The 25,198-nt window shown below is 47.2% G+C and overlaps 1 protein-coding gene across 6 annotated transcripts in view; it reads right to left on the bottom strand.

Annotated features, from left to right (window-relative positions):
- Positions 1–2,759: 2,759 nt before the first annotated feature.
- numb (NUMB endocytic adaptor protein) overlaps positions 2,760–25,198 on the bottom strand; it is a 49,542-nt gene continuing 27,103 nt past the window's right edge. For 3 of the 6 annotated variants that reach the window (XM_080850685.1, XM_080850684.1, XM_080850686.1), the window contains 8 exons: positions 18,984–19,058; positions 13,783–13,815; positions 12,847–12,921; positions 12,352–12,492; positions 11,780–11,984; positions 10,125–10,445; positions 7,813–7,956; positions 2,760–5,170 (listed from right to left, as the gene is read on the bottom strand). In XM_080850685.1, the coding sequence (XP_080706811.1) occupies positions 4,398–5,170; positions 7,813–7,956; positions 10,125–10,445; positions 11,780–11,984; positions 12,352–12,492; positions 12,847–12,921; positions 13,783–13,815; positions 18,984–19,058 (1,767 nt within the window). In that variant the 3' untranslated portion in view covers positions 2,760–4,397. The remainder of the gene's footprint in view (positions 5,171–7,812; positions 7,957–10,124; positions 10,446–11,779; positions 11,985–12,351; positions 12,493–12,846; positions 12,922–13,782; positions 13,816–18,983; positions 19,059–25,198) is intronic. The other 3 variants (XM_080850687.1, XM_080850688.1, XM_080850689.1) reach the window with 3 other exon arrangements.

The following is a 25,198-nucleotide window of genomic DNA, read 5'->3' as shown; positions in this document are numbered from 1 at the left end:
GCCATGACAGGGTCCTGATCTGGTGGTACTCCATCCACACCTTTACTGGCCTGGCTGTGTGGCATGGAGCATTGCCCTGCTGGAAAAAACATTTCTCAGAGTTGGGGAACATTGTCAGAGCAAAAGGAAGCAAGTTTTTCTTCCGGGACAACGTTGTACTTTGCCTGGCTGAGGTTTGTAAAAGACCATAAGGATTGAAAAAAGCGGACTGGAGGGTCTTCTAGTTCGTCTTCTCTGATGAGTCCAATTTTCAGCTTTGCCCAACACATGGTCGTCTGATGGTTAGACGGAGACCTGGAGAGGCCTACAAGCCAGAGAGTCTTGCACCTACTGTGAAATCGGACGAACTTAGAAGAACCTCCAGTCCACTTTTTCAATCCTTATGGTCTTTTACAAACCTCAGCCAGGCAAAGTACAACGTTGTCCCGGAAGAAAAACTTGCTTCCTTTTGCTCTGACAATGTTCCCCAACTCTGAGAAGTGTTTTTTCCAGCAGGGCAATGCTCCATGTCACACAGCCAGGCCAGTAAAGGTGTGGATGGAGTATCACCAGATCAGGACCCTGTCATGGCCAGCCCAATTTCAAGACCTGAAACCCATAAAAAAACCTCTGAAATGTGATCAAGAGGAAGATGGATGGTCACAAGCCATGAAAAGAAGCCGAGCTGCTTGAATTCTTGCGCCAGGAGTAGCATAAAGTCACCCAACGGCAATGTGAAAGACTGGTGGAGAGCATGCCAAGACACATGAAAGTTGTGATTTTAAATCAAGGTTATTCCACCAAATATTGATTTCTGAACTCTTCCTAAGTTAAAGCATTAGTATTGTGTAGTTTAAAAATGAATATGAGCTTGTTTTCTTTGCATTATTCGAGATCTGAAGACACTTCATCTTTTTTGCTATTTTGACCAATTGTCATTTTTCTGCAAATAAATGATCTAAATGACAATATTTTTATTTGAAATTTGGTAGGAATGTTGCCAGTAGGTTATAGAATAAAACAAAAATGTACATTTTACTTTAACACATACCAATAAATAGTAAAACCAGAGAAACTGATAATTTTGAAGTGGTCTCTTAATTTTTTCCGCGGCTGTATATGGATTTCTTAATGAAAATATGGATTACAAATGTATGTATGGGTATATCTACATACCCACACTCAACAATACTAGGTGGATGTGTGTGTGTGTGTGTGTGTGTGTGTGTGTGTGTGTGTGTGTGTGTGTGTGTGTATAAACATAGCACAAAAAGTAAGGACATTTGTGTTTGGTAGATTATTTCTTTGTTGTAACAATGCTTCTTGGCAATAAATCTTATACCGTTGGAAAGCCTGTTTATTTACCTTTTATATGGTGCCACATTTGTAAGGAACATGCATTTGGTGGATGAGCAGCACAGCTGAGCTCATCATTGTTACAACAACAAACAAACAAACAAACAAACAAACACACACACACACACACACACACCTAGTCTTGTTGAGTGTGGGTATGTAGATTGGTTGTGTACACAATGTATCGAATTATGTTGCTGCCAAAAGAAGTCTACTAACTTGTCAATAGAGAAAACATGCCTCCCTGACCTACCAATGCCAATCTACCTTAAAATAAACTGATCTTTTCAACAGCTAGAAACGCCAGAGAAATTTAAATGAAGCCAGTTGACAGGCGACTAGCAGAGTAACATGCGCTCTTAAGATGATCAAAGACCAAACGCGCCTGCTGCACTCTGAATCATCTGCAACAGTCTCACTACACATGCATGGAGGCCTGCTAAAACTGCATTGCCGTATTCAAGTTTAGAAATTACCAGGGAGTTGTGTAGCCTATGACATAAGGTCTTATCTTGCCATTATTATAGTGTGAACCAACAGGACAGCAACACAGAAGTTACATGCTCAGAGGCTAGTCATCAGTCATAACAGCCAAGTTTCATTCAGTTTTAGTTGGGGTCAATGAAGATGAACCAGGTTGGATGTAATCATCATTGCGTATCATCCGCAAAACATTGATAAGTGAACCAATGGGAACGGATGATCTCACCTAAGGAAGTGGAGAAGATAGGAGGGGTAGCCTACAAGTACCGAATCCTGAGGTACACCAGTGGTGAGCAGGAAAATTGAAATTGTAGGCGAGATAGACTGGAGAAGTGAAAATTGGAGGTGAGATAGATGGGAGAAAGGTGTTTGGGATGGGGTCTACAGGATATGTTTTAGGATGACTATGCTGAGGAAATTGTATGACTGTACTCTTTATATTGACATAATTACCATTTTTTATAAAAAATGGCATTTTAAGGTCTGAAAACGCTGGAACACGACATCTATTAAACCTAAGCTAAATAAACTTAAATTTTGCTCGGCCAATGCTGACGTAAAGTCGGCCGTTTGGGACTTCTCTACATGGCTCTGGGTAAAGTATAACGAACTTGGGAGTGATCACCAGCGATGAAGAGTCAGAGGGGGTTGTGCTACAGTATCCCATATTCACTGGTGGACCTGGATTGGTCCTCCTATGTCCATGGGGTATCCCTGCTCATAGAATGTCTCTTGTCCAATCATAATTAAAACTTTTTTTTTGGTATATACTGTTGTATATTTGTTCATAACCAGTTGCCTTACAATTTACCGGTAATTGTGATGCTTTCACTCACATATGCACACCTGCACCACTGAATACACAGACAAATGCTTTCCTCTACCACCATGATTTTATTCAATCTTTTTAGATTCAACTGTTCTGTAGAGAAGTGGAATAAAATAATGAAAGAAAAAAGAAATCATGGAAAAAAAACTAAAAACATACATCATACTCACAGGTTTGATAAAAACAAAATCAGAGATAGGAACCTGAGCCCAAATGGACAGACAACGGTATCTTCATCTCAACTGCAAACAGCTTAACCTATACTGCCCTTTGGCCAACCACCATGCCCACCTGAATGCCATTCCCCTCTGCCAGCATTAGAACCAGTTGATGCCAAACATATTGCTGCTTCACCAGTGTGTGGTCGACTTATTAATCATGATAGTGCTTTTGTGCAAATAAAAATGAAAAACAAAACCATTAAAAAGTAAGCAGTAGAGATGCAAACTGTCAATAGTGTTAAAATCAATATAAAAAGAAACGACAACTTTAAGTTACCACGTGAGAAAAACAGGAGGTAAAACTTAAGAACTGACAAGTACTATACCTAAATATCACAAATAAGTGAGAAAACAGGAGATATTGACCACAGACAGATAGAGACAGATGGAGAGGGTGTATGTGAGAGATTCTGAGACAAAGAGAGAGAGAGAGATACAGAGAGGAGAGACAGAGAAGATAGACAGAGAGAGAGAGAGACAGAAAGAGAGAGAGCTGAGAGTAGACGGGGTGACCTGGGTGGTCTGCTAATGCAGGACTCCAGTGCTGAGGTGACCCAGAGCCCCCCATCCCCTCCCACCGCTGGGTCCACATTGATTGTAGTTGCAATGATTTCACTATTTACAGTAAGAGGGGAATCCAAAATCACAGAACCTCAGCGACAACAGTAAGACCAAAAAAAATTTAAATCACCTAAAAACAGCCATCCCTTCACTCAGTCTCTCTTCCACAACCAAAATCAACAATGACATGAGCTGAGAGAGTGTCTGTTAATATAGTTCTATCCAAGTATATATATTTATATATATATATATATATAATATATGTTCATTATCTGTATACACACACAAGATCATTTTCATTGTAGCTAGCCCTGCACCTTTGGCAAGATTACTTTACAACTCTTTCTGTTAGATTCCAAAGCTATTTAAAATATACTAAAATGCATAAAAATAAAGGTTTTGGCATTCTTCTCATGTATTCTTCTGATCATAGAGTTTTATGAAAACTCCTTCAAAATCTGGAAGCTTAGTTCCTCAGTGCTACAGTCCTTCAGACGGGAGGGAGTCGTTGAAACTCCCAGCTTTCGGGGGCGACGCATGCAGAGGGGAAGTTGAGTCACACTCATAGCTGTCCCCTATCCCTCGCTTTGTAGTGTGATTGAAAGGGGACGTGTCTGAAAGGTGTCCTTGTCTTTCAAAGACAGAACAACTGTCTTGAGTCCTCAGACCAGACTTGCCCTATATAGCTGCAGTGCAGGCTGCCCTCCACTTGCATTCGGCATCTGCTCAAGTCCTCCACAGACAGTGTGAGAGAGAGATGGACAGAGAGAGCTGTAGGGCTGATGGAGATGAATGGCTGACGAGGGAGCCTCAAAGACCTTGGAGGATTGAAAGGAGCTCTCTCTCTCTAGTCCTCACACTGCCCACCTCATGCTACCATGATCGTCTGTCTGTACACCCTCGTCATCTCCGCTTCCCCTCTCCGATGGCCCCCTGACCCCAGCATCACATTCTCATCTGATCCCCTCTCAGAGCTGGATCTCGAAGGTCTTGTGCAGCTCACTGGAGAAGGGGTTGGTGGGGGAGGGCGTGGTGCGCTGGTGAGAGCGGGTCTCCAGTGCCGCCCACTGGGCCTCAAAGGCATCGGCCTGTGGGGGGGGCACCGAGCCTGCAGAGGCGGCGGGGCCGGCCCAGTTGTCGGTGCCGTTGAAGGCGGCATTGCCGTTGGGTGGCTGAAGGCTGACGTTAGCCTGGGCAATGATGGGCATTGGAGGCTTGCCAAAGGGGCCATGGGGGTCAAACTGTGGGAGAGGGGGGCACTGTTGGGGTACTGGGGGCAGGAAAGGCGCTGGGGCAGGCTGCTGAGGCTGGGTGGCAGAGCCGAAAACATTGGCCACCATCTGGGAGGGGGTAATGCCAACGACAGGCACACTGAGCTGGCCGTAGGGAAGGCCGTTGGCCAGCGGGTAGGAAGGTGCTGAGGGCTGGGGGTGGAAGGCAGGCTGGCGTGGTGGCAGGATGGGAACCGCTTGAGGGGGCATAGGGGGAATAAAGGCCTTAGGGACAGCAGGAACCATGGGGGCAGCAGGAACCATGGGGACAGACATGGGCACTGCTGGGAATGGCTGGGCAGGGGGTGTGGAGGACTGTGAGGTGCGCACAGACCTGGACACTTCCTCCAGCCAGCGGTCGGCTTCGGAGGGAGTGCGTCTGTGGGAGGCAGCGGGGCCTGGTGGGGGCGTGAGAGTGCTGGTAGGTAGGGAGCCAACAGCAGCAGCAGCAGGGCTGGTCCAACCTTCTCCTGCAGGACAAACAGCACACAACTCACACAATTACAAAACATGCCATCATGGGAGCCCAGGCTAAAGAGAGTAAAACTGAAAAGAACTGTTTTTCAGCTTCCACCAGACAATGTGCAGCCAAAAATAAACTGGCTGGCAGACATGCTAATTTCTTTTGCTAAAGTGTTTACTTACGACGGATGGTGTTGAAATGTGTCTATTTAAGTATGGAGTCCAAATGTGTCACTTTGTTTCTCAAAGCAAACTTTGTGACAAACAAATGAATGCATAAATACCTTAGAAAGTATAGTATGTAGTTCACCCTCACAAAATATTGTATTAAACTGAATAAATTCAAGTCTCGACCTTGTGAACACCCTAAAACAGGCTGTCTAACCTATGACAAAACGCCAAATGTTGCTACACCAAAAATTCTGAAAAATACACAATACTGGAACAGAAGTAAGTACACCCCTGTGAAATATCGCTTCAATGTCAAATGATAAAAAATGGTTTTACTTCTCAATAATTGCAAAAACAAATACTATTGAAAATACAGACCTCGAAACTCAATGCAACAAAAGTGATAACACCTGTGATCAATGACACACAAGTTGCCAAATAAAAATGAGCACACCTAGGATTTAAAATTAGCCTAACTTGCATGAATGTTGTTGGGTGGCTTTTCTCTAAAGACCGCTGAACACCAGAACTTTCTCAATTTTGGCAAGGGTTGTGTCAGATGTCTTCATCATGACTCCCCATGGAAAATAATTGCCAAAGGAATAAAACAAATCTGATTGTGAGACTTGATGATGGAAAAAATGATCCAGGTGACCAACTGAGAATCAGTGGAAACACAGTTGCAGCAGTGATCAGGAGGTATAGAACGAGCCAGAGCACCGCTAATCACAGCAGCAGTGGCTGACCTCATGACAACCTCATAAAATGACGTCATGGACATGGACTGGCACAACCAGATGGGCAAGTCTTTCAGACTTGGCATAGGTTATCAATGGAGAACCTTTATGGATGGCATCCAAGAAAAGAAAAAAAAAGAACTTCCTTGTTCTTCGACGCAAAATTGGAAGATTAAACTTTGCTGAATAACATAAGAAGAAGCTGATGAATATTGGGAGCACATTCTTTGGTCATGTGAGACAAAGATACATTTATTCTGTTCAGGTGGGATCCAGCATATTAAGCATGAACTACAACAGTGAATGCATAGTTCTGAAAGTGAAGCAGGGAGTTGGGAGTCTGATGTTAGGTTGCTGCACAAAGGTGTTGGGGAGATGACATTTATAGATGGCACCATGAATGCCTGTGGATACATCAAAATACTGGCTAAAAGGTGACTCCCAGTCTCAAGAAGCTTGGCAAAACAGGAATATTCCTGTATATATTCCAATATACCTTCGGGGTATTTTGAAAACAACAGTAGAGCAACACAACCTATCCAGTAAAGAGCAGCTGAAAACAATTGTCTAAAGAATGGCATCTGGCAGAACATCCATGCCTCCATTGTACTGCCATGCCAAGTAGGATTGAGGCCACCAGCAAAGATAATGGTGGACATACGGGAAAATACTTAAATCTCAGTAATAAAAGGTGTCCTGACTTTTGTTGCATTGCCTTGAGTTCCTACTGTGCGGCCTGTTCAGTAAAGTAAATCTAAACTCATTTTTTATAAAAGAAAATACCATTCTGTTCAACGTATAAGTAATGCAATCACAGTGAGGTGATACAAGTTTGAATTGACATATTGACAGGGGTGTACTCACTTCTGTTGTATACTGTCAATAATAGAGGTTATGTCAGAGGTCAAACGGCAATCTGTTAGACTAGAGACCATCCACATTGTGACAAAGGATGTGTGTGTAAGGTTACGTTTCTGGACAGGAGCATTTTTTAAAGCTCTGAATGACACAATTACATTGTACCTTCTCATGCACAGAATTAACATGCAAAAAAGAATGAAGCACTGCTATTTAAGGTTCCACTGCTCCTTCAAAAGGACATTATCATTGCAGGTCTACAAATGATGCTATTATGGTGGTCTGGGCTCTGGCTCCTTGGCAGCTCTTACCTGCATGAGCTGGACCTGTGTGGGCAGCAGGAGGAGCTTTGGCCCAGGGGTTAGTGTCACGTGCAGGCAGTGGAGGAGGAGGCAGAGCTGGGGGATTAACCGTTACAACAGGAGGAGGAGCAGGAGCAGGATGGGGGGGAGGAGGAGGGGGGAAGGCAGGAGCTGAGCCATTCACTACAGCCATTCAACATGGACAAGGGAGGGAGGGGGGTCAAGAGTAAGAAAAGAGGGGGAGCAAGAAAAACAAAATGCATTTATAATAAAAAAGTAACAAGTTAGTGCACACAAGAGAAGGCAAGTGCATAGAGAGAAAGTTTGAAAGAGAGAATCATTCTGAATTAGTGCTAGCATGGCTTCAAAAAAACAATGAGCAGTAGAGAATTGTACATATTAGCAGCTTAGTACGACTCCCAAGTGCCACAGAGAGGCTTGGCCTCCACACACACACACACACACACACACACACACACACACACACACACACACACACACACACACACACACACACACACACACACACACACACACACACACACACACACAGAGCTCTGGCCCTGTGCGCTGGGCTGTTACCTGGAGCAGCAGGAGACTGGGGCGACGAGGCTGGTTTGGGCATGGGGGCCGAGCTGAACGGGTCCTCAGGGGGCCCACTGAAGGCGGAGGTGATCTGAGTGCACAGGGAGCTGATGCTGTCTCCCTCGCCCTCCACCTCAGGAACTACACAGCAGGGGGGAGAGGAGAGAGACACAGAGACAGAGACAGACACTCAGAGACAGAGGTCAAGAACTACACAGGACCAGAGAGACAAAAAGACTGGAACACACTCAGTTACTACAGGCAGCAATTGATATGGGGGAAGGATTGCTAGCATCTACAGTGGGGAAAATAAGTATTTGAACCCCTTGAGATTTCACAAGTTTGGCCACTTTCAAAGAAATGTGTGATCTATAATTGTAATGGTAGGTGGATATTAACAGTGAGAAACAGAATATCAACCAAAAAAATCCAGAAAAATGCATTTTATAACATTTATGACTTTATTTGCATTTGATGCAAAAAATAAGTATTTGAACCCCCAAAACTGACTGACAAAAATGACTTAGTACTTGGTGGAATAACCCTTATTGGCAAGCACAGACGTCAGACGTTTCTTGTAGTTGGTCACCAGGTTTACAAACATCTCAGGAGGGATTTTGGTCCACTCCTCTTTCCAGATCCTCTCCAAATCTTTAAGGTTGTGTTTTCAATGGGAGGGAATGAGGGAATGAAGTTCAAGCCCAATATTCCACGTTACATGGCCCCATCCATAGTCCCCTTGATGCGGTGGAGTCGTCCTGTACCCTTGGCAGAGAAACAGCCCCAAAGCATAATGTTTCCACCTCCATGCTTGATGGTGGGTATGATGTACTCTTGGGGTCATATTCAGCATTCCCCCCCTGTCAAACACGGCAAGTCGAGTTGATGCCAAAGAGCTTGATTTTGGTATCATCTGACCACATTCTGTCTCCCAATCCTCCCTAGAATCATTCAAGTGTGCAATGGTAAACTTCAGATGGCCCTGTACATGCGCTTCCTTGAGCAGGGGGACCTTGCGAGATCTGCAGTACTTCAAAAAATTACGGCGTGGTGTGTTGCCAATGGTTTTCTTGGTGAGTCTGGTCCCACCTGCCTTGAGATCATTCACAAGCTCCCCCTGTGTAGTTCTGGGGTTATTCTGCCCCTTTAAATGATCACTGATTCCGCACGAGGGGATATCTTGCATGGAGCCCCAGACCTAGAGCGGGTGACAGTTGTTTGGTGTTGCTTCCATTTATGAATAATCGCACCAATAGTTATCTGCTTCTCACCAAGCTGCTTGCCGGTGGTTTTGTAGCCCATTCCAGCCTTCTGCAGGTCTACAATCTTATCTCTGACGTCCTTGGACAGCTCTTTGGTCTTGCCCATGGTGGTGAGGTTGAAGGTGTGAAGTATGATTCTTTGGACAGGTTTCTTTTATACAGGTCACCAGTTGAGATCAATTATACCTTGTTAGACCTAATGAGGACTAATCTGTGTGCTTTTTGGGCACATAACTGGCCATTGGGAGCCAGAATTCTTGCTGTTTGCTTGGGGGTTCAAATACTAAAGTCATAAATCTTATAAAATGCAGTTTTCTGGATTTTTTTGTTGATATTCTGTTTCTCACTGTTAAAATACACCTACCATTAAAATTCTAGATCACACATTTCTTTGCAAGTGGCCAAACTTGCGAAGTCGGCAGGGGTTCAAATACTTATTTTCCCCACTGTACATTTCAGACTATTTTTGGTGATGGAAATGGCATCATTTAGGCAGACAACCACCTTCTATATTCAACCCAACACCTGAAGCACATTTGATCAAATGCATTATCCTAGCTGAACATGTGCTGCTGTCAGATATCTTAAATATTCCATGCACTAACGTGCACTCTCAGTCATATTTCTTTTCCGAAGAAAAACATAAACTTTGGTACAGGGATGATTATCATTTCATTGCTAATGTTGGCTAACCAAGGAATAAGATGGCAGAGTTTCCTAGCAATAAACCCCTTCTAGTGTTTTGGGTCGTTTGAGTTGTGTTGGATGCCCAGAGATCTATAAGGACATATAAACAGACGTAAATGAACATGCTAGCAAAGGGGTAAACACCCCTGAGTTTCAAACTAAATGGGCCTGGTGTAAAACAAAAAGAAGCATAGTCTGTGAATGTGAGGGTTAAATGCTGCACCCCCTGGATCTTTACTACTTGCACAGGACAATGTGATGAGGTTTATCATTTCTCATCAGAGCCTTCCTATAGCAGACAGGGGTGTTGAACCAGGGAGGCAGCAGCATCCTCAGGAGCATGTGCTGGTCCTCACTCACCTGTGTTCTTCATGGGGAAGTCCGACTTGCGCTGCATGGTGGAGGGGAGCTCGTTCATGCGCAGCGAGAGCTGCCTCTTGAAGGGCGAAGTGTTCTGGCCCAGACCAGGGAAGCCACGGAAGGAGCCCTGCCGAGCCAGAGCTTCTACTGGGGCGTGGCGGCGAGGGATGACATGGATGGAGGACACGGAGTCCTGGGACGCCAGAGGGCCCCCTGGCAGCGGAGGGGAGGAGGAGGAGGAGCAGGAGGAGGGGGAAGAGGGCCCACCAACTTGATTGGACGAGGGTGCCTTCGTTGTGGAAACCTTGCTGTCCGACTCTGCTGTGTTAAGGGGTGGATTGGAGGAATTGGATTGGTGAAAGCTACAAAACGACTGCATCACAGGTTTGATTCAAATGTAATCATACAAATCATATAACTTCATACTGTAACTATATGGAATGTTATTGTTGTTATTTATTTATTTATTTATTTTTAAATATTTTGATTTGTATTCCAGTGTAGTTACAAACAATTGAAGCCGTTCAGACAACACCCACCCTAGTACAGTGTGATAAAAGAAAATAAATTATTATTTTTTTTTTTTTTAAAACAGACAGACAGACCAAAAGACACAACAAAAGACAGACAAGTGGACAGACCAACAGACAGGCAAGCAGACAAATACACAGGACATTTTCCAGTTGCGGTGGGATTTTTGTATACAAGAGTCAACAGGGGAAGAGAAGAAGTTGATGGGGAGATCTGTGTGAATGAAGGGGGATGAGATGTGCCTGCATCAATGGAGATTGAAAGGGAGAGTAAAGAGAAAGAGAAGAGGTGTAATTGAGGTTGTATATGTGTGTGTGTGTGTGTGTGTGTGTGTGTGTCTGTGATTATGCATATGATAGCCCAAAGGGATGGGAAAAAGGGGGAAAGAGAGGAGTGTTAAGAAGGGGGAGGGAGAAGGGGATGTAGGGGATGTACGTGGTTTATGCTACAGCTAAATATGTAGAAAGGTTTTAAAAGGGTTCCAGATGTCTTTAAAGGCACATATATTGTTATTTTTCCTAGCATGAATTTCTTCTGTTGATATGTGTTCTGATAAGAGATTGGACCAGTGTTTGAGATGGCAGGATGTTTTGGATAACCAGTTCTGAAAGACTATTTTCTAAGCGATAGCTAGAGAGACGAGTACTGGGATTTTATGTTGTGATAGGAGAGGGATTTCTGAGGTCTCTCCTAGAAGGCAAAGTGTCGGAGACATTGGGACTCTGCATTCCAGGATGGTGGATAGTGTTTCAATAACGGTTGTCCAAAATGAGTGAACAGGTTGGCAGTACCAGGTGGCGTGGAGATAGGAGTCTGTGTTCCCTGAAGTGCATTGTGGGCAGATGTCAGTGTCAATAAAACCTTAATGTAAATGTTATTGTTGTTATGATGAAGAGGGAAAACAGTGTCATGGATAAGATATGAAAATAACAAAAATAGTTCTAAGAAACTAATCTGTCGATTAAGTCAGAATTTCAATAAGCTCTGAACAAGAAAGATGCCAGCTGCCTGCACACACTCTCACACAGACACACACACACATACAAACACACAAACAAAGACAGACACTCTCACATACACACAGACACACACACACTCTCTCTCTCTCTCACACACCCACAAACCTTTTTTGGCATCCTGTAGCTGCCTCATGACCTCCTCCCGCTCAGCTGCCTCAGTTGCCGTGGTTACACGGAAAGAGCCTTCTCTGGTGAAAGTAGTTCGATTAGCGTCGAAGGTTGCCGTGACGCCACACTCTTTTTCTCGCTTCTGTTTGCGTTCCAGGCATGCAGCGAACGCACATCCCACAGCATGACTCAGGCGCTCTCCCTGTCTCACACACACACACACACACACACACACACACACACACACACACACACATCAAAAGAATGGAAATCAAAATAAACAGAAATAGCTGTCGGGCCCAGATCTGGCCCAAGGTGACAGACAGTGAAGCAGCAGCCAAACAGCATCTGATGTGCTGCCACAGCACACAGCACACACAGGGGAAGGAGGAGGAGGAGGAGGGAGGTGAGCAGAGGGAACCAGCCTCCCCAATATAAGCCTCAGAGGAGAGGTGTGGGGTCAGGGGCTGGGAGTCAGAGGACACACACAGGCTCCGATTGAGCCTTGGCCTGGAGCTGAACCGCAGGGGGGGGTCGGGCATGGGGGGGGGGGGGGGGGGTTAACTCACAGAGTCCTTGATGGCCATGAAGCAGTGGCAGATCCAGCGCCGCGTGGTGCCATCTCGGCAGATGTAGGAGAACGCCCGCTCGAAGTTCCGGTCCGGCGCACAGAAGGACACTTTCTCTATTGTCTGGTCCAGCAGCAGGTCCTACAGAGATGGAAAAGATAGCACATGAAGATTATCACACAACCAACCAACACAACAAATCACACAACCAACATGTGGCTTCATGGCCTATGCTGAGTTAGAAGCACTTATACAGATATTTCAAGTGCCACTAGCACAAAAGCAACAACACAACTGGCCTTCACCACATAATTTAACATCTGCACCACCATATGAGTTTCCACCACCAGATGGTGCACATTCTCAAAACAGGTAGCTCTGGTTCCTCTACTTTCATAGTTACTGGATCAGTTGATACTTACCTAGTTTGAATCTTTTTGTTTAAAGTGGCTAACCACCATCTGACACTAAAGTAGTCAGACTGGATGTACATACCTTTGTCTTATCATCTACCACCCGTAACCCATCAGCTGACACCCAGAGCACCGCTCTCACTGCTTTCTTCCCGGCCTGTCAGGGACAAACACAAGCATTCCTGTCAGAGAGGATCCCCACAGAACCCCCAGAAGAGACAGATCTCCTCAGTACGCTGAAATCTTACACAAAGACACACTCAAACATACGCACACAAACACACACACACGCACACGCACACGCACACGCACACGCACACGCACACGCCTCTTCCCGAAACCATGGAGTGTGAAACCTACACACACTCACTCAAAGAAACACAAATTCACTCTCTACACACCTGAAAACAAAGGGGAAAACAGAGATCAAACATTAGGTGATACAGTGTGAATGTGAGGAGGAAAGGGAAGAGTGTGATTTGTGACCCAAAAGAGAAAGATGGAAAGAAAGAACCAGAAGTCACTTCAACACTGCCAGAGTGGCCTGCTGATAAGAGAGAGAACACACACACACACACACACACACACACACACACACACACACACACACGCACACACACAGACAAACACACAGACACACAGACACACACACGCAAGCACACACAGGAGTCAGCCCTCCCAACACCATTGTCATGCTTTCTCCTCTTGTCAAGGAGGGATGACACCTCTCTCTCACCCTACACACACACACACACACACACACACACACACACACACACACACACAGAACAAACACAGTGTGACCCCCCCCATCCCCTCCAGACTACACACAGGCAGGCATGCATCACCACCCTAACGTGTGCAGAAGGGGCAAGAAGATGATGTCCACACAAATACTCATGCCCCCTCATCTTGACTCAAGGGTGAAGTATTATGAAAAGGAAAAAAAACACACACACACACACACACACACACCCTCACACACACTCACACTCTGACACTAACACACAAAACTTACTTTTGTAAAGAAGCCCTTGAAGAACTTTCTGTCCTGGAGGGGAGGATTGGTATGGGGATGTGGAGGGATGGGAGGAGGAGGGGAACAAGGCAGAATGTTACCGATGGACGCTACAACACGACATGGGTGGAGGTGTCCGGGTATTACTGTGTGTGTGTGTGTGTGTGTGTGTGTGTGTGTGTGTGTGTGTGGGAGGGAGGGCAGATGATGAGTGAGGGTTAGGGGTGAGAGAGAAGAGATGGGTGGGGGTGAGATGAGAGGTGATGGGTGGTGATCACACCGCTCTGACTCCTAGGTGAGGGGGTTGATTGTGGATTAATAGGATTAATAGATTAATGCCTCACACATGATCAGATCTAGTGTGGTATTATTGTGTTTATTGCGGTTATGCCTGTTATTGAGGGTGTTACTCCTATAGAGGTGCACGTCTGCTATCTGTAGGCCATTTATCCACAGCTCAAACTGCTGCCACAGGAGACTACAAATGGTGCTCTGAGGCAAGACTATGAGAGTGAACCTTTGTTCGTTTTTTCTCTCTACGTAGCCTGTAACTGCTGATTTGTGGGCATGATTTTAAAACTCAATTGCTAAGGCTGGACGTGCAGCTCACAGCAAAAACTGACCACAGACCAGCAGTTAATCCGATCTAGCTTCCAGCGTTTTCATTCAGCCTTCCGGAACCTGCCGATTCCCCTGCAGTGGTATGGGTGAGATACTATGGCTGAGGAAACACACACAGCTTTGAGAGGGTTTGAATGTTGAGCCTATCAGAGGGCCCAAGAGAGAATACATGCATCGTATGGCCAGGATCTGCTCCAGCAGCGTGTCTGGACAGACAGATAAGACCAGATGAACCACAGAGGACAGGCATTACAGACCAGCACAGCTACTGCTGCTGATCTGAGGTCAGTCTGGTGTACAGATGTGGAGAGATGAACAGAGACAGGTGCTCACTCTGCATCATCAGACAGGACAACTGGAAGGTGAACCAATAGCGTTATCAATTATATCGATAAGGAAACCTCTGGCGTGATCCGAGCAGTTCTGATCACTTCCTGCCCATCGGGCTCTGGCCCTCTTCAATTGGACCAGACCAAAACAGTGCTGCCGTGCACACTCATAGCCATGTGGGAGATGGGAGTTAGTGTGATCATTAACATTCACATTCACACGCACACACACACACACACACACACACACACACACACACACACACACACACACACACACACACGCACACGCACACGCACACGCACACACACACGCCGTCAATCACACACACACACACCAAGAAGTAAGTTAATCTGCAAGGATTCTACAAGGAGTGGGAGAGGAAGGGTGTGTGTTGGGGGCGCATGAGGAAGTCTTTGGAGGGGCATTTTGAACACAACCTGCTTTAAAAGAAAACAATACATACAAAAAAAACACACAACACAGGGCAATACACAATGCAATACAAACACTGTTGTGATGCGTAGGAGCCGCTACTGGGAGGAGAGAGGGAGGGAGGAAAAAAGGGAATCATAAAAGCCAGGAGAGAATCCATAGGAAGAGCCCTAGGAGCAAGAAGAAAGGGGTGGAAAGAAAATATGATTGAAGGAGAGACAGCCATGGACGCCTGTGGACCCGTCTTTTCCCCCCCAACAGGATTCAATGCGTCATGTCACTGCACAAGCAGTGCACAATCACACTTGCTTTCTAAAACAGCACAGCCTTCTGTGGACAGCGGCCAGGCTACAGGAAGGGCTCCTGCGCCAGGAAGTGCTACTACAATGGGAAGTGGGCACAGGGGGGGGTGGGAGCAGTCCGCTGAAGCCTGAGTCACCGGTCCAACCGAGCCAGGGGACACTGTCGCCCTACCATACAAATGTTCTCATGAGTGCACACACACTCGTGCTCACACACTCACACGCACAAACGCACGCACGAACGCACGCAAGAGAGCAAGCAAGCAAGCAAGCAAGCACGCACGTTCACACTGACGCGCACACTGCTGGCAGTGCGGTAGACAGAAGAGGGGATCTGATGTGTCATTTACAGTGAGCCTGTTAATGCCCACACAAACTACAACATGTGGTCAGATGGCTTCAACAGTCTGTTGGTGTGTCTGTGTGTCCGTGGCTCTGTGTGTGCACACAATGGCAGCAGTGAGTGCATGTGCTGTGCCTGCACTCCGCCAGCAGGGTTTGTTTGTACACACTAAGCCCCGCCACGTCTGGCACCATTCACAGGCTCAAGTACAGCATGCCTGCAGAGAGTGGAGCGTGTCCTCCAGCTCACTCCCCGAGCACCAAGCTGACTGACATAGCGGCACATGCTCTCACTGCTACGGTGGGAAGGACCGCGGATGCCATCACACAGACCCCCACAGACACACAGACACACAGAGACACAGACACACAGAGACACAGAGACACAGAGACACAGAGAGACACAGACACACAGACACACAGACACACAGACACACAGAGACACAGAGACACAGAGACACAGAGACACAGAGACACAGACACACAGACACACAGACACACAGAGACACAGAGACACAGAGAGACACAGACACACAGAGACACAGAGACACAGAGACACAGAGACACAGAGACACAGAGACACAGAGACACAGAGAGACACAGACACACAGACACACAGACACACAGACACACAGAGACACAGAGACACAGAGACACAGAGACACAGACACACAGACACACAGACACACAGAGACACAGAGACACAGAGAGACACACATACACACAGACACACAGACACACAGAGACACAGAGACACAGAGACACAGAGACACAGACACACAGACACACAGACACACAGAGACACAGAGACACACAGAGACACAGAGACACAGACACACAGACACACAGAGACACAGAGACACAGAGACACAGAGACACAGAGACACAGAGACACAGAGACACAGAGAGACACAGAGACACAGACACACAGAGACACAGAGACACAGAGACACACAGACACACAGACACACAGACACACAGACACACAGACACACAGAGACACAGAGACACAGAGACACAGACACACAGACACACAGACACACAGAGACACAGAGACACAGAGACACACAGAGACACAGAGACAGAGAGACACAGAGACACAGAGACACAGAGACACAGACACACAGACACACAGACACACAGAGACACAGAGACACACAGAGACACAGACACACAGAGACACAGACACACAGACACACAGAGACACAGAGACACAGAGACACAGACACACAGAGACACAGAGACACACAGAGACACAGACACACAGAGACACAGAGACACAGAGACACAGAGACACAGAGACACACAGACACACACGTTAGTCCTGAGAGCTCAGGGCTGGGCTCCAAAAAGAGGAAATCTCATTATAGTACACAAGGTCAGTCACACACACACACACACACACACACACAAACACGCACACACACACACAAACACAAACACGCACACAGAGAGTAGGACGTAGATCCATTCACCCCTGTGTCTGGTCCTGTTCCATCTTGTGCTCTGTGTTACTGAAAGCCTAACTTAATTACACTGCTAGAGTTTCCTCAGGGTACTGGAAGCTGATGAGCGTAAGTTAGCCATGTGAGAGCTGACCGGCCTCTGTGTGTGTGTGTGCCAGTGTGTGTGAAGGTCACTTGTAGACTGAGCAGGCAATGTTATTTATTTATTGTGTTTGTAAAGCACTGTGTGTAAGAGATTAAGTATCAAAATATGTTGAATACATTTATTGTGTGTGTGTGTGTGTGTGTGTGTGTGTGTGTGTGTGTGTGTGTGTGTGTGTGTGTGTGTGTGTGTACCTGTAGTGAATGTGCTTGACATAACTCTGGTCTTTAAACTCTGATTGTGAAAGCTAGGCAGTTAAAAGATCAAACCATTAGGGTCGAGCTAATGATCAATGGACAACACCACAGGCCACAGACGGAAGAATACAGGAACCCTGGCACATTCACTGAAGAGAAGAGAAGAGAAGAGAGAAGAGAGAAGATAGGAGAAGAGAAGAGAGGAGAAGAGAGAACAGAGGAGAGGAGAGGAGAGGAGAGGAGAAGAGAGAACAGAGGAGAGGAGAAGAGAAGAGAGGAGAAGAGAGAACAGAGGAGAGGAGAGGAGAGGAGAGGAGGAGACACACCACTGGATCTCTGCTCGAGCTACTCGAGGTATACACACAATCACCTCTGACAGCTTCCTGACGAGACAAAGACAGGGAGAACAGGAGAGGGGAGGGAAGGAGAGAGAGAGTGAATGAAAGAGAGAGAGAGAGAGCGACGGAGAGGGGGCTTTGGGCTCGGGGCCACGTCCTCCATTAAGCATGTGCTCTTAGGAGACTGCTTTTCTGAAAGGGACCCTTTGGTCAACGAGTTTTCCGCTCCTAATGCCATTAAAGAGGAACTGCTGCCAGCTGCATGCAGCCAAACAAGTCATCCGTCCTTCTCCTCTGCCATCTATCCCCTTTCCTTTTCTCCTCCTCCTCCAGTGTGTCCCTCCATATTCTCTCTACCCCTTTCTGTTTCTAGATTCTGCCTCTGCTTTCCCTCCCCTCCATCTCTGTCTCTGTCTCTTTGCTCTCTCTGCTTGTGTGCTGGGGGGGTCAACATCCAGGCTCTGATAAGGGAACACCTCAGTCTGGGTGTTGTGCTGGGGCCACTGGCAGGACGGGTTGCTCAGACCGATAAGGGCCAGGGGTGTGAGGAGGGGGGGGGGGGGGGGTGTAGAGAATACAGCTCCTCTCCACTCCCAGGAATGTCTCTATGCCGGACCAGGAGCCAGGAAATGTCCCGCTGTGCTATCGCCACGGAAGTGGCAGGAAGGGAGGTGAAACATACGGGGGATGCGGATGCAGAAACGGACGAGGCGTCTCAGGTGGTCACAGGATGTGACGGAAAAGAGTTGTGTGGCAGGGCGACACGCAGGCGCTAGACGGGACCTGAGGGGGTTAGAGAGGGGCAGACTACTACACACTACAAGAGACAGAAGGGGGGGAGAAAGGGAGGAACGTGGGAAATAAAGGAAGGGTGGGATGAGGTGGACAGCTCACGTCCATGGCAGTCGAGGGAGAAACAGAAACAGGAAGATTATGGGGGAGAGAGTGCAGAAGAAACGGAGGAAAAGAAGAAAAGGAGGCAGAGGAGAGAAGAGAAGAGAGGTCTATCGGCTGTCTGGGGCACCTACCGTCTTCAGCCTTTTCACCGCGTCCTCACAGATGTGCATTCCTCTGGACTCCTCCACCTCCACATGACCCAGGTACTACAAGAGAGGGGGAGAGAGAGAGAGAGAGAGAGAGAGGGAGACGTCTGATCAGCACGAGACAACAAATGAGCACTGACAGAGAAATGATGAGAGGAAGAGAGAGAGCAAGTGAAAGAAAGACAGAAGTGTCTGAAAGGAATGAAAAGTGTTTGAAAAGTTGTTATATAATTCGTTTTTTTATAGCTTACTTTGTAAAAGTAGGAATGCAGTAAATGTGGCTAAAGCTCTCTTGAATAAGAGAGAGCCAGACAAAGGCAGACAGACAAAGAGAGACAGAGGCAGACAGACAGGGGTTAAGGTCAGGGCAGGCACGGGTCATTGGGACCGTCTTTCCTGACCCTAACCAGTGGCTGGGTCAAAGGGTCAGCTAGGGACTCTTTCTGCCCGCCTTCTCCACCCCTTGCTGGGGCCAGAGGTCAACCCAAGAGGCTGGTGACCATTGTGCACATGTGTGAGCAAGAGAGGAAGTCCTCAGCTCACCGCCCTTCTCACAAACACATGCAGACACACACACACACACACACACACAGTCACACACACACAGTCACACACACACACACACACACACACACTCAGACACGCACACAGACACGCACACATACAAACACACACACACAAAGCCAACGACTCCCACCCACCCCCCGGTACTATACAAACATGGGTTATTCTAATAGACTGACCTCATCAGCGCCTCAACAGAAATATACACACGTGGGGAAATGGAAGCTCATTCACAAACACACACACACACACACACACACAGACGCGTACGCACACACAGACACACAGACACACAAAGTGAAGAGCACATGCATTCTTCTCATTCATGTGTTGTGAAGTGGGGGCACGGGGTGTGAATAATCGTGCGCACTGAGGCAGAACGTCTCATTCCCCGTTATTTCCTTGGATCATTATTATGCTTCGCTTCAGCAGCCACAAAAAGAGGCAGCCGCTCTCTTCTTCTCTCCCCCTTCACTCCTTCCTCAGATGAGACCACCCCCCCACCCACCCCACCCCCCCACCCACCCCACCCCCCCCTCCCCCCACCCCTCTCGAGTGTGGCTCTGTGCTTGTTGATATAGCTTCTGTCACCTTGTCACCCCACGTCCTGTCCACTCCCCTCTGTGTATCTCCGCGTGCTCTGAGGGCAACAGTCACCCGCTGCTCGCTATCTCCCAGTTACGAGGCCTGCTGGGAAACGCCTGTGTGGACCTTCATGGAAAGCAGGAAACCCCGCGCAGCAGCGCCGCGGCACAGCCCGCCCGCCGATGAGCTCACGACTGCAAGGAAGAGGAAACGCAAACAGAGCTCAGAGGAGCTACTCCCAGGAATGTGCCTTATCAAGCGGCTGCCTCCATGATGAACCCCAGACCTCTGGCCCCCTGGACAGGGAGGAGGAGAGGGAGGACCTTGGGGAAGACTGGGGAGGAGGTGGGAGGAGGGAGGAGGAGGGAGGAGGGAGGAGGGAGGAGGGGGGCAGACCAGCAGCTCCTCCAGATGCCTGGGATCTCCTGATCTTTCATGGTCATTGTTACGTGGGGAGCCGTATTGTGCCCGTCTGTGCGCTTGTTTCTATCTGTCCCCCTCTACAGGTGACCTGGTGTCCGATTGGGACGCATTTGTGGGCGGGCCTTGGCCTATAAAAGACGCCCCTTGCGCGTTTCATGGCTGTCTTTCCGGCTCTCTGGCTCTTCGGCTCTCCCCCGTTCGTCCAGCCACACCCCTTCTACGCTTCCGGTTTTCTTTGGGCCTGCTGCACGGCGCTCCACTGGTGCCCTGCTTTAGCATTGTTAAACATCGTTATTAGAGTTTCGTTTGGACGCAGAGTTAACCTTTTGATTTATGTGCGTTGGTGGTGTTTGGTGGTGGGCTTTTGGGCACGCTTTAAGACTAGTCCGAGATTAGAGTAGGAGGAAGTTTACCCGGAAGACTCACCACATTTCTATGTCCTTTTGTTTAACGCGAGCAGCTTAGATCTCCTTTTTATTTCCAGCAGACAGTGTGAGTGTTTGTTTTCTCTTTTGTTATTAATTATTTTCATCACCACCTTCTCCTTCCGTTAACTCCTGGTTTGTTAATAAATATGTTTACTTTCACCGTCACCAGTTCTCTTTGGCTTCTTTATGTTATGTTACCATTTCGTTACGTTATGGTTTTGTAACAGTCATCTTGGAAATCTTTCAACTCTAACTGAGAACAAGGCCACCTACCTAACAACGAATGCAACACGACCACAACCCCATGGTGATTTTGCCAAGATTACAGGACAGGCACACCAAAAAACAGATGTGCTGGGCCTGGGCAATGCCTTCGCTCCTGGGACAAGGGGCTCTGGAAGATGGTGCAGAGGCAGAGAGGCCTCAACCTGTGCTCCAACCCATCTGACATGATGAGGTCCCTGTGCTCAGAGCCTCAGACACATCTGACATGATGAGGTCCCTGTGCTCAGACATATCTGACATGATGAGGTCCCTGTGCTCCAACAGCTGCTTTCCCCCTGAGTGGCAAAGGTGAGCCTCTGAGACGGCTTCAGAGCCCCATATGAACAGCCATGTGGGACGACTTGCATGTCCATTTTGGAGTGGAGCTGGTTTCATGGAAGACCCAGTTCACAAATGCAAGCCACGGAACTCATCCTTCCTTTCATACTTGATCCTTGTTTCTCCATCTCTCCCTCCCTTCCTCTCTCTCTCTCTCGCTCTTTCTTTCTTTCTTTCGCAGTGAGAGTGTTTATATGGAAGAAAACCTGCAAAGCCAGGTGGTGGCTCTGCCTCAGCTGTTAATTCCCCACTTCCGCTCACACCAGCACTCATCTTTTCTTCTCCTCTCTCCCTCCGTCTCTCCCTCTGTTTGAGGCTCGAGCGCTAATCTCACCGCAACTTATTCCAACCCACACAACTCAGCTCCTCAGGGAAATGGGGGATATAACGAGTGAGTGAGGCAGAGGGCAGGACTGTACGTGCAGCAAGATAGGTTGCACTAACATATGAAGCGGATGGAGAGGAAAGGGAGAGAGAAGGAAACAGAGAAAGAGAAAGAGAAAGGGAGAGGGAGAGGGAAAGGGAGAAGGAGAGGGAGAGAGTAACGGATAGGGGAACATTTTCTGATGAGAAGAGCTCAACTTTCCATCTGCAGTGCCATGGTTTTCCAGAGGGCTGGCGTTTAAGTGCTCGTCCCGCTGCCCACACAAAGCCCCTGTGTTGGGCCGCGCAGGGAAGAAAGAGCCCCTGCCTGATGCAGTATGCTAAACACTTATCAAGCGCCCTGACAATACACCAGAGGCACAATAGCCTCTATTTACCCAGCTAAACACTAAACCTGTGCTAGTGCAGTCAGTCCACACACACACACACACACACACACACACACACACACACACACACACACACACACACACTACAATATACAATATCAAAGCCCTGTTTGTTCATGATGAGTACATGAGAATTTTGAGGCTGCCCCTTTTATAAACATTCTCTGAAGACAGATGACATGCGCACACACACACACACTTGAAAGTGTTCTGGACTCTTGCATGAGCCATGGTACGTAGCCTAGTACAGTTAATTTACGATGAACAGGTGGGGGAGGGGGGGGGGGGGGGGGGGCATAAAGTCATGAGGAGCGATGAGCACATGATGAAGGAATCTGGGGCATAGTAAAACACATAAATCACCACGGCTCTATAGGCTCATGTTTGGTACCAGGGGCATTTCTCTGAGGAATATGGACAGCAACTGGACAGTCACTACACACCTGTAGTAACTGACCAGCTCAAGCCATAGACATCTTAAAGTCTATCAGGGAGACCAGGCTAGTTTCTTCTGTGTTCAGGGCACTGGGTTGAGGGATTATGTGACTCTTTCCAGTAGCCACTTACCTAAATCACTTCTGACTCCCCCTTCCCCAAAAACATCACATGACACCCACTCAGCCATCAACCCACCCCACCCTCCCCTCGGTCCACCCCCTCTGGGCTCAGACTCTTGGGGAGGGGAGAGGAGGGGAGCAGGTGAGCACGGCTCCAGCCCTCACAGCCAGAAGCAGGCCAAGCCAGTCTCACTTCTGTTTCCAAAAGACCATCCTGCCTATTGCCACAACACACAGGCTCAGGATGACCCAACACAACACAGCCTCTTCCATGCATAGCATAGTGGGTAGATGAATACCAAGGACATTCTCCAAAGCAATGCAGGAAGTTATGCACTGCTCAAAAGCACCCGATAATACAATTAATAATGATAATTCGACAAAATAAAGTAACACCATTCTCACTCACATCTACTGACAGAAATCAATTAAAATCCATGCACTCATATATTCCACTTCACCTTACAATTCCCAATCTATGCACACACACACACACACACACACACACACACACACACACACACACACACACACACACACAGAGGATGTGACTGGAAAAGTCCCATGCATCTTCAGGCACTACTCTGGAGTGGGGTGACAGGAGGTGCCGGTTTGAACATCTTGAGTAATGACAAATAATGAGTCAATTGCATCACAGGCTGACACCTATCTGTCAATCATCCCCCAGGGTGATCCCAAGGACAGCATGCCAATGTCATGCGAGGGTCGAGGATTCTCTCCGTATAACAATGACATGAGTTCTTATTTGAACCCAGAACTGGTAGAAGATGGAATGTGTTGTTGTGATCACTAACAACACATTCAACTAGTAACTAGTTTCTGTAACCACTTTAAATACATTTTGATGATAGAAGGTAGGGGTGCAACGGATCATCATTGATCCGTGATCCGTTCGGATCATCTATTTCGGTTCGGCACACGCATGATCCGCGGATTGATTTATGAAAAAATAAATGACCATGCTGACTAAATAAAACAAAATATGAATTTATTATGATTTTACACCAAGCGCCAAAAGCGGTACTAATGCGACGCAACGTTCCACACGGGTAAATTAAAACAGCGCACTGTAGTTTGCCATGTGTGGTGCTTGTTGGAGAGAGGAGCTACGATTTAAATGTTTAGCTCGCTCCCTATCATTAATGGATCGCTGGGTTTTAAACTTAAGCTGGTAGTCTGCCTGTGCCTGTAGTGGTAACCATAGTGATGATATACAACTGTCTACCGGCTGAGCTGGTGATTTTTCTGCCACATGAAGGCAGAGAAGATTTTTTTCAAGAACCATAAGATGGAAATATCCTATGCCTGTTGACTTTCCCAGATGTTATGTGAATACACAGACATCCTAAGTCTCCCTGAAGTTGGAGTCTCCCGCATATTGATAACGACTCCTTGATGCCCGCAAATTACTTAAAATCTCCCGGAATCTAGAGCGAGCGAGCCAGACCGCGCACACGAGACAGACGTGATCCAAACTGCGTTAGCATCTGTGTAGCGCGCTCACGACAGAGAGGGAGAGGGACCTAGAGACTGTGCGTGTGTGAGGCAGTGTGCGTGTGTGCCTCAGGAGCATCCTGATTTACCTGTTTCGGTAAGTCAACAAATTCATTTTCAGTGTGGGCGGGCTTTTATCTCTTCTCCCGACCGAATTAATCAATAATGAAATTAATCAGTTCAGTGTATCTAGGAACAGGGCACAGGGAGAGTGCCCCCCCAAAAGAAAATTTAAGACATTTTACAACAGACTATACAAATGTGTACGTACCCCTGTCTTATAAAAGTAAACCACAATTACAGTCTTGCACACTGTACTATCTGTAACAGTGATTTCAGCATTGCCCATGGTGGGTTAAATGACTGTAAAAGACTTGTTGTTCATTTTGTATGGCCCTACCTCTCTTGCACTTATTCTTATAATGTTAAGTTATACATGTTTATATGTTTTTAAAGTAATATAAGTTTATAATCTTTAAATATCATTTGTTGCGGGTTTTTTATGTGCCCCCCTGGTTAAACCCTGGCCCCTCCTTGGCCCCCCTAGTAAAAATGGTCTAGAACCGCCACTGACTGTGGCACAAGAAAGCCATACAACAGTGGAAACACATCGAGCATGGCCACGCATTTACAGCGACATCACCCCGGTGTTTCACTGACAGGAGTGAAACCGAAAGCGGCTCAACAACCACTCATCACTGCGGCATTTAAGCAGCCCCTTCCTCCACATGTTTATTTGTCTTGTCTATTTT

The sequence above is a fragment of the Sprattus sprattus genome, assembly GCF_963457725.1.
Source record: "Sprattus sprattus genome assembly, chromosome: 13".
NCBI classification, from domain to species: Eukaryota; Metazoa; Chordata; class Actinopteri; order Clupeiformes; family Clupeidae; genus Sprattus; species Sprattus sprattus.
The sequence above is the reverse complement of the archived record's forward strand: the minus strand, read 5'-3'. Positions and strand labels throughout refer to the sequence as shown.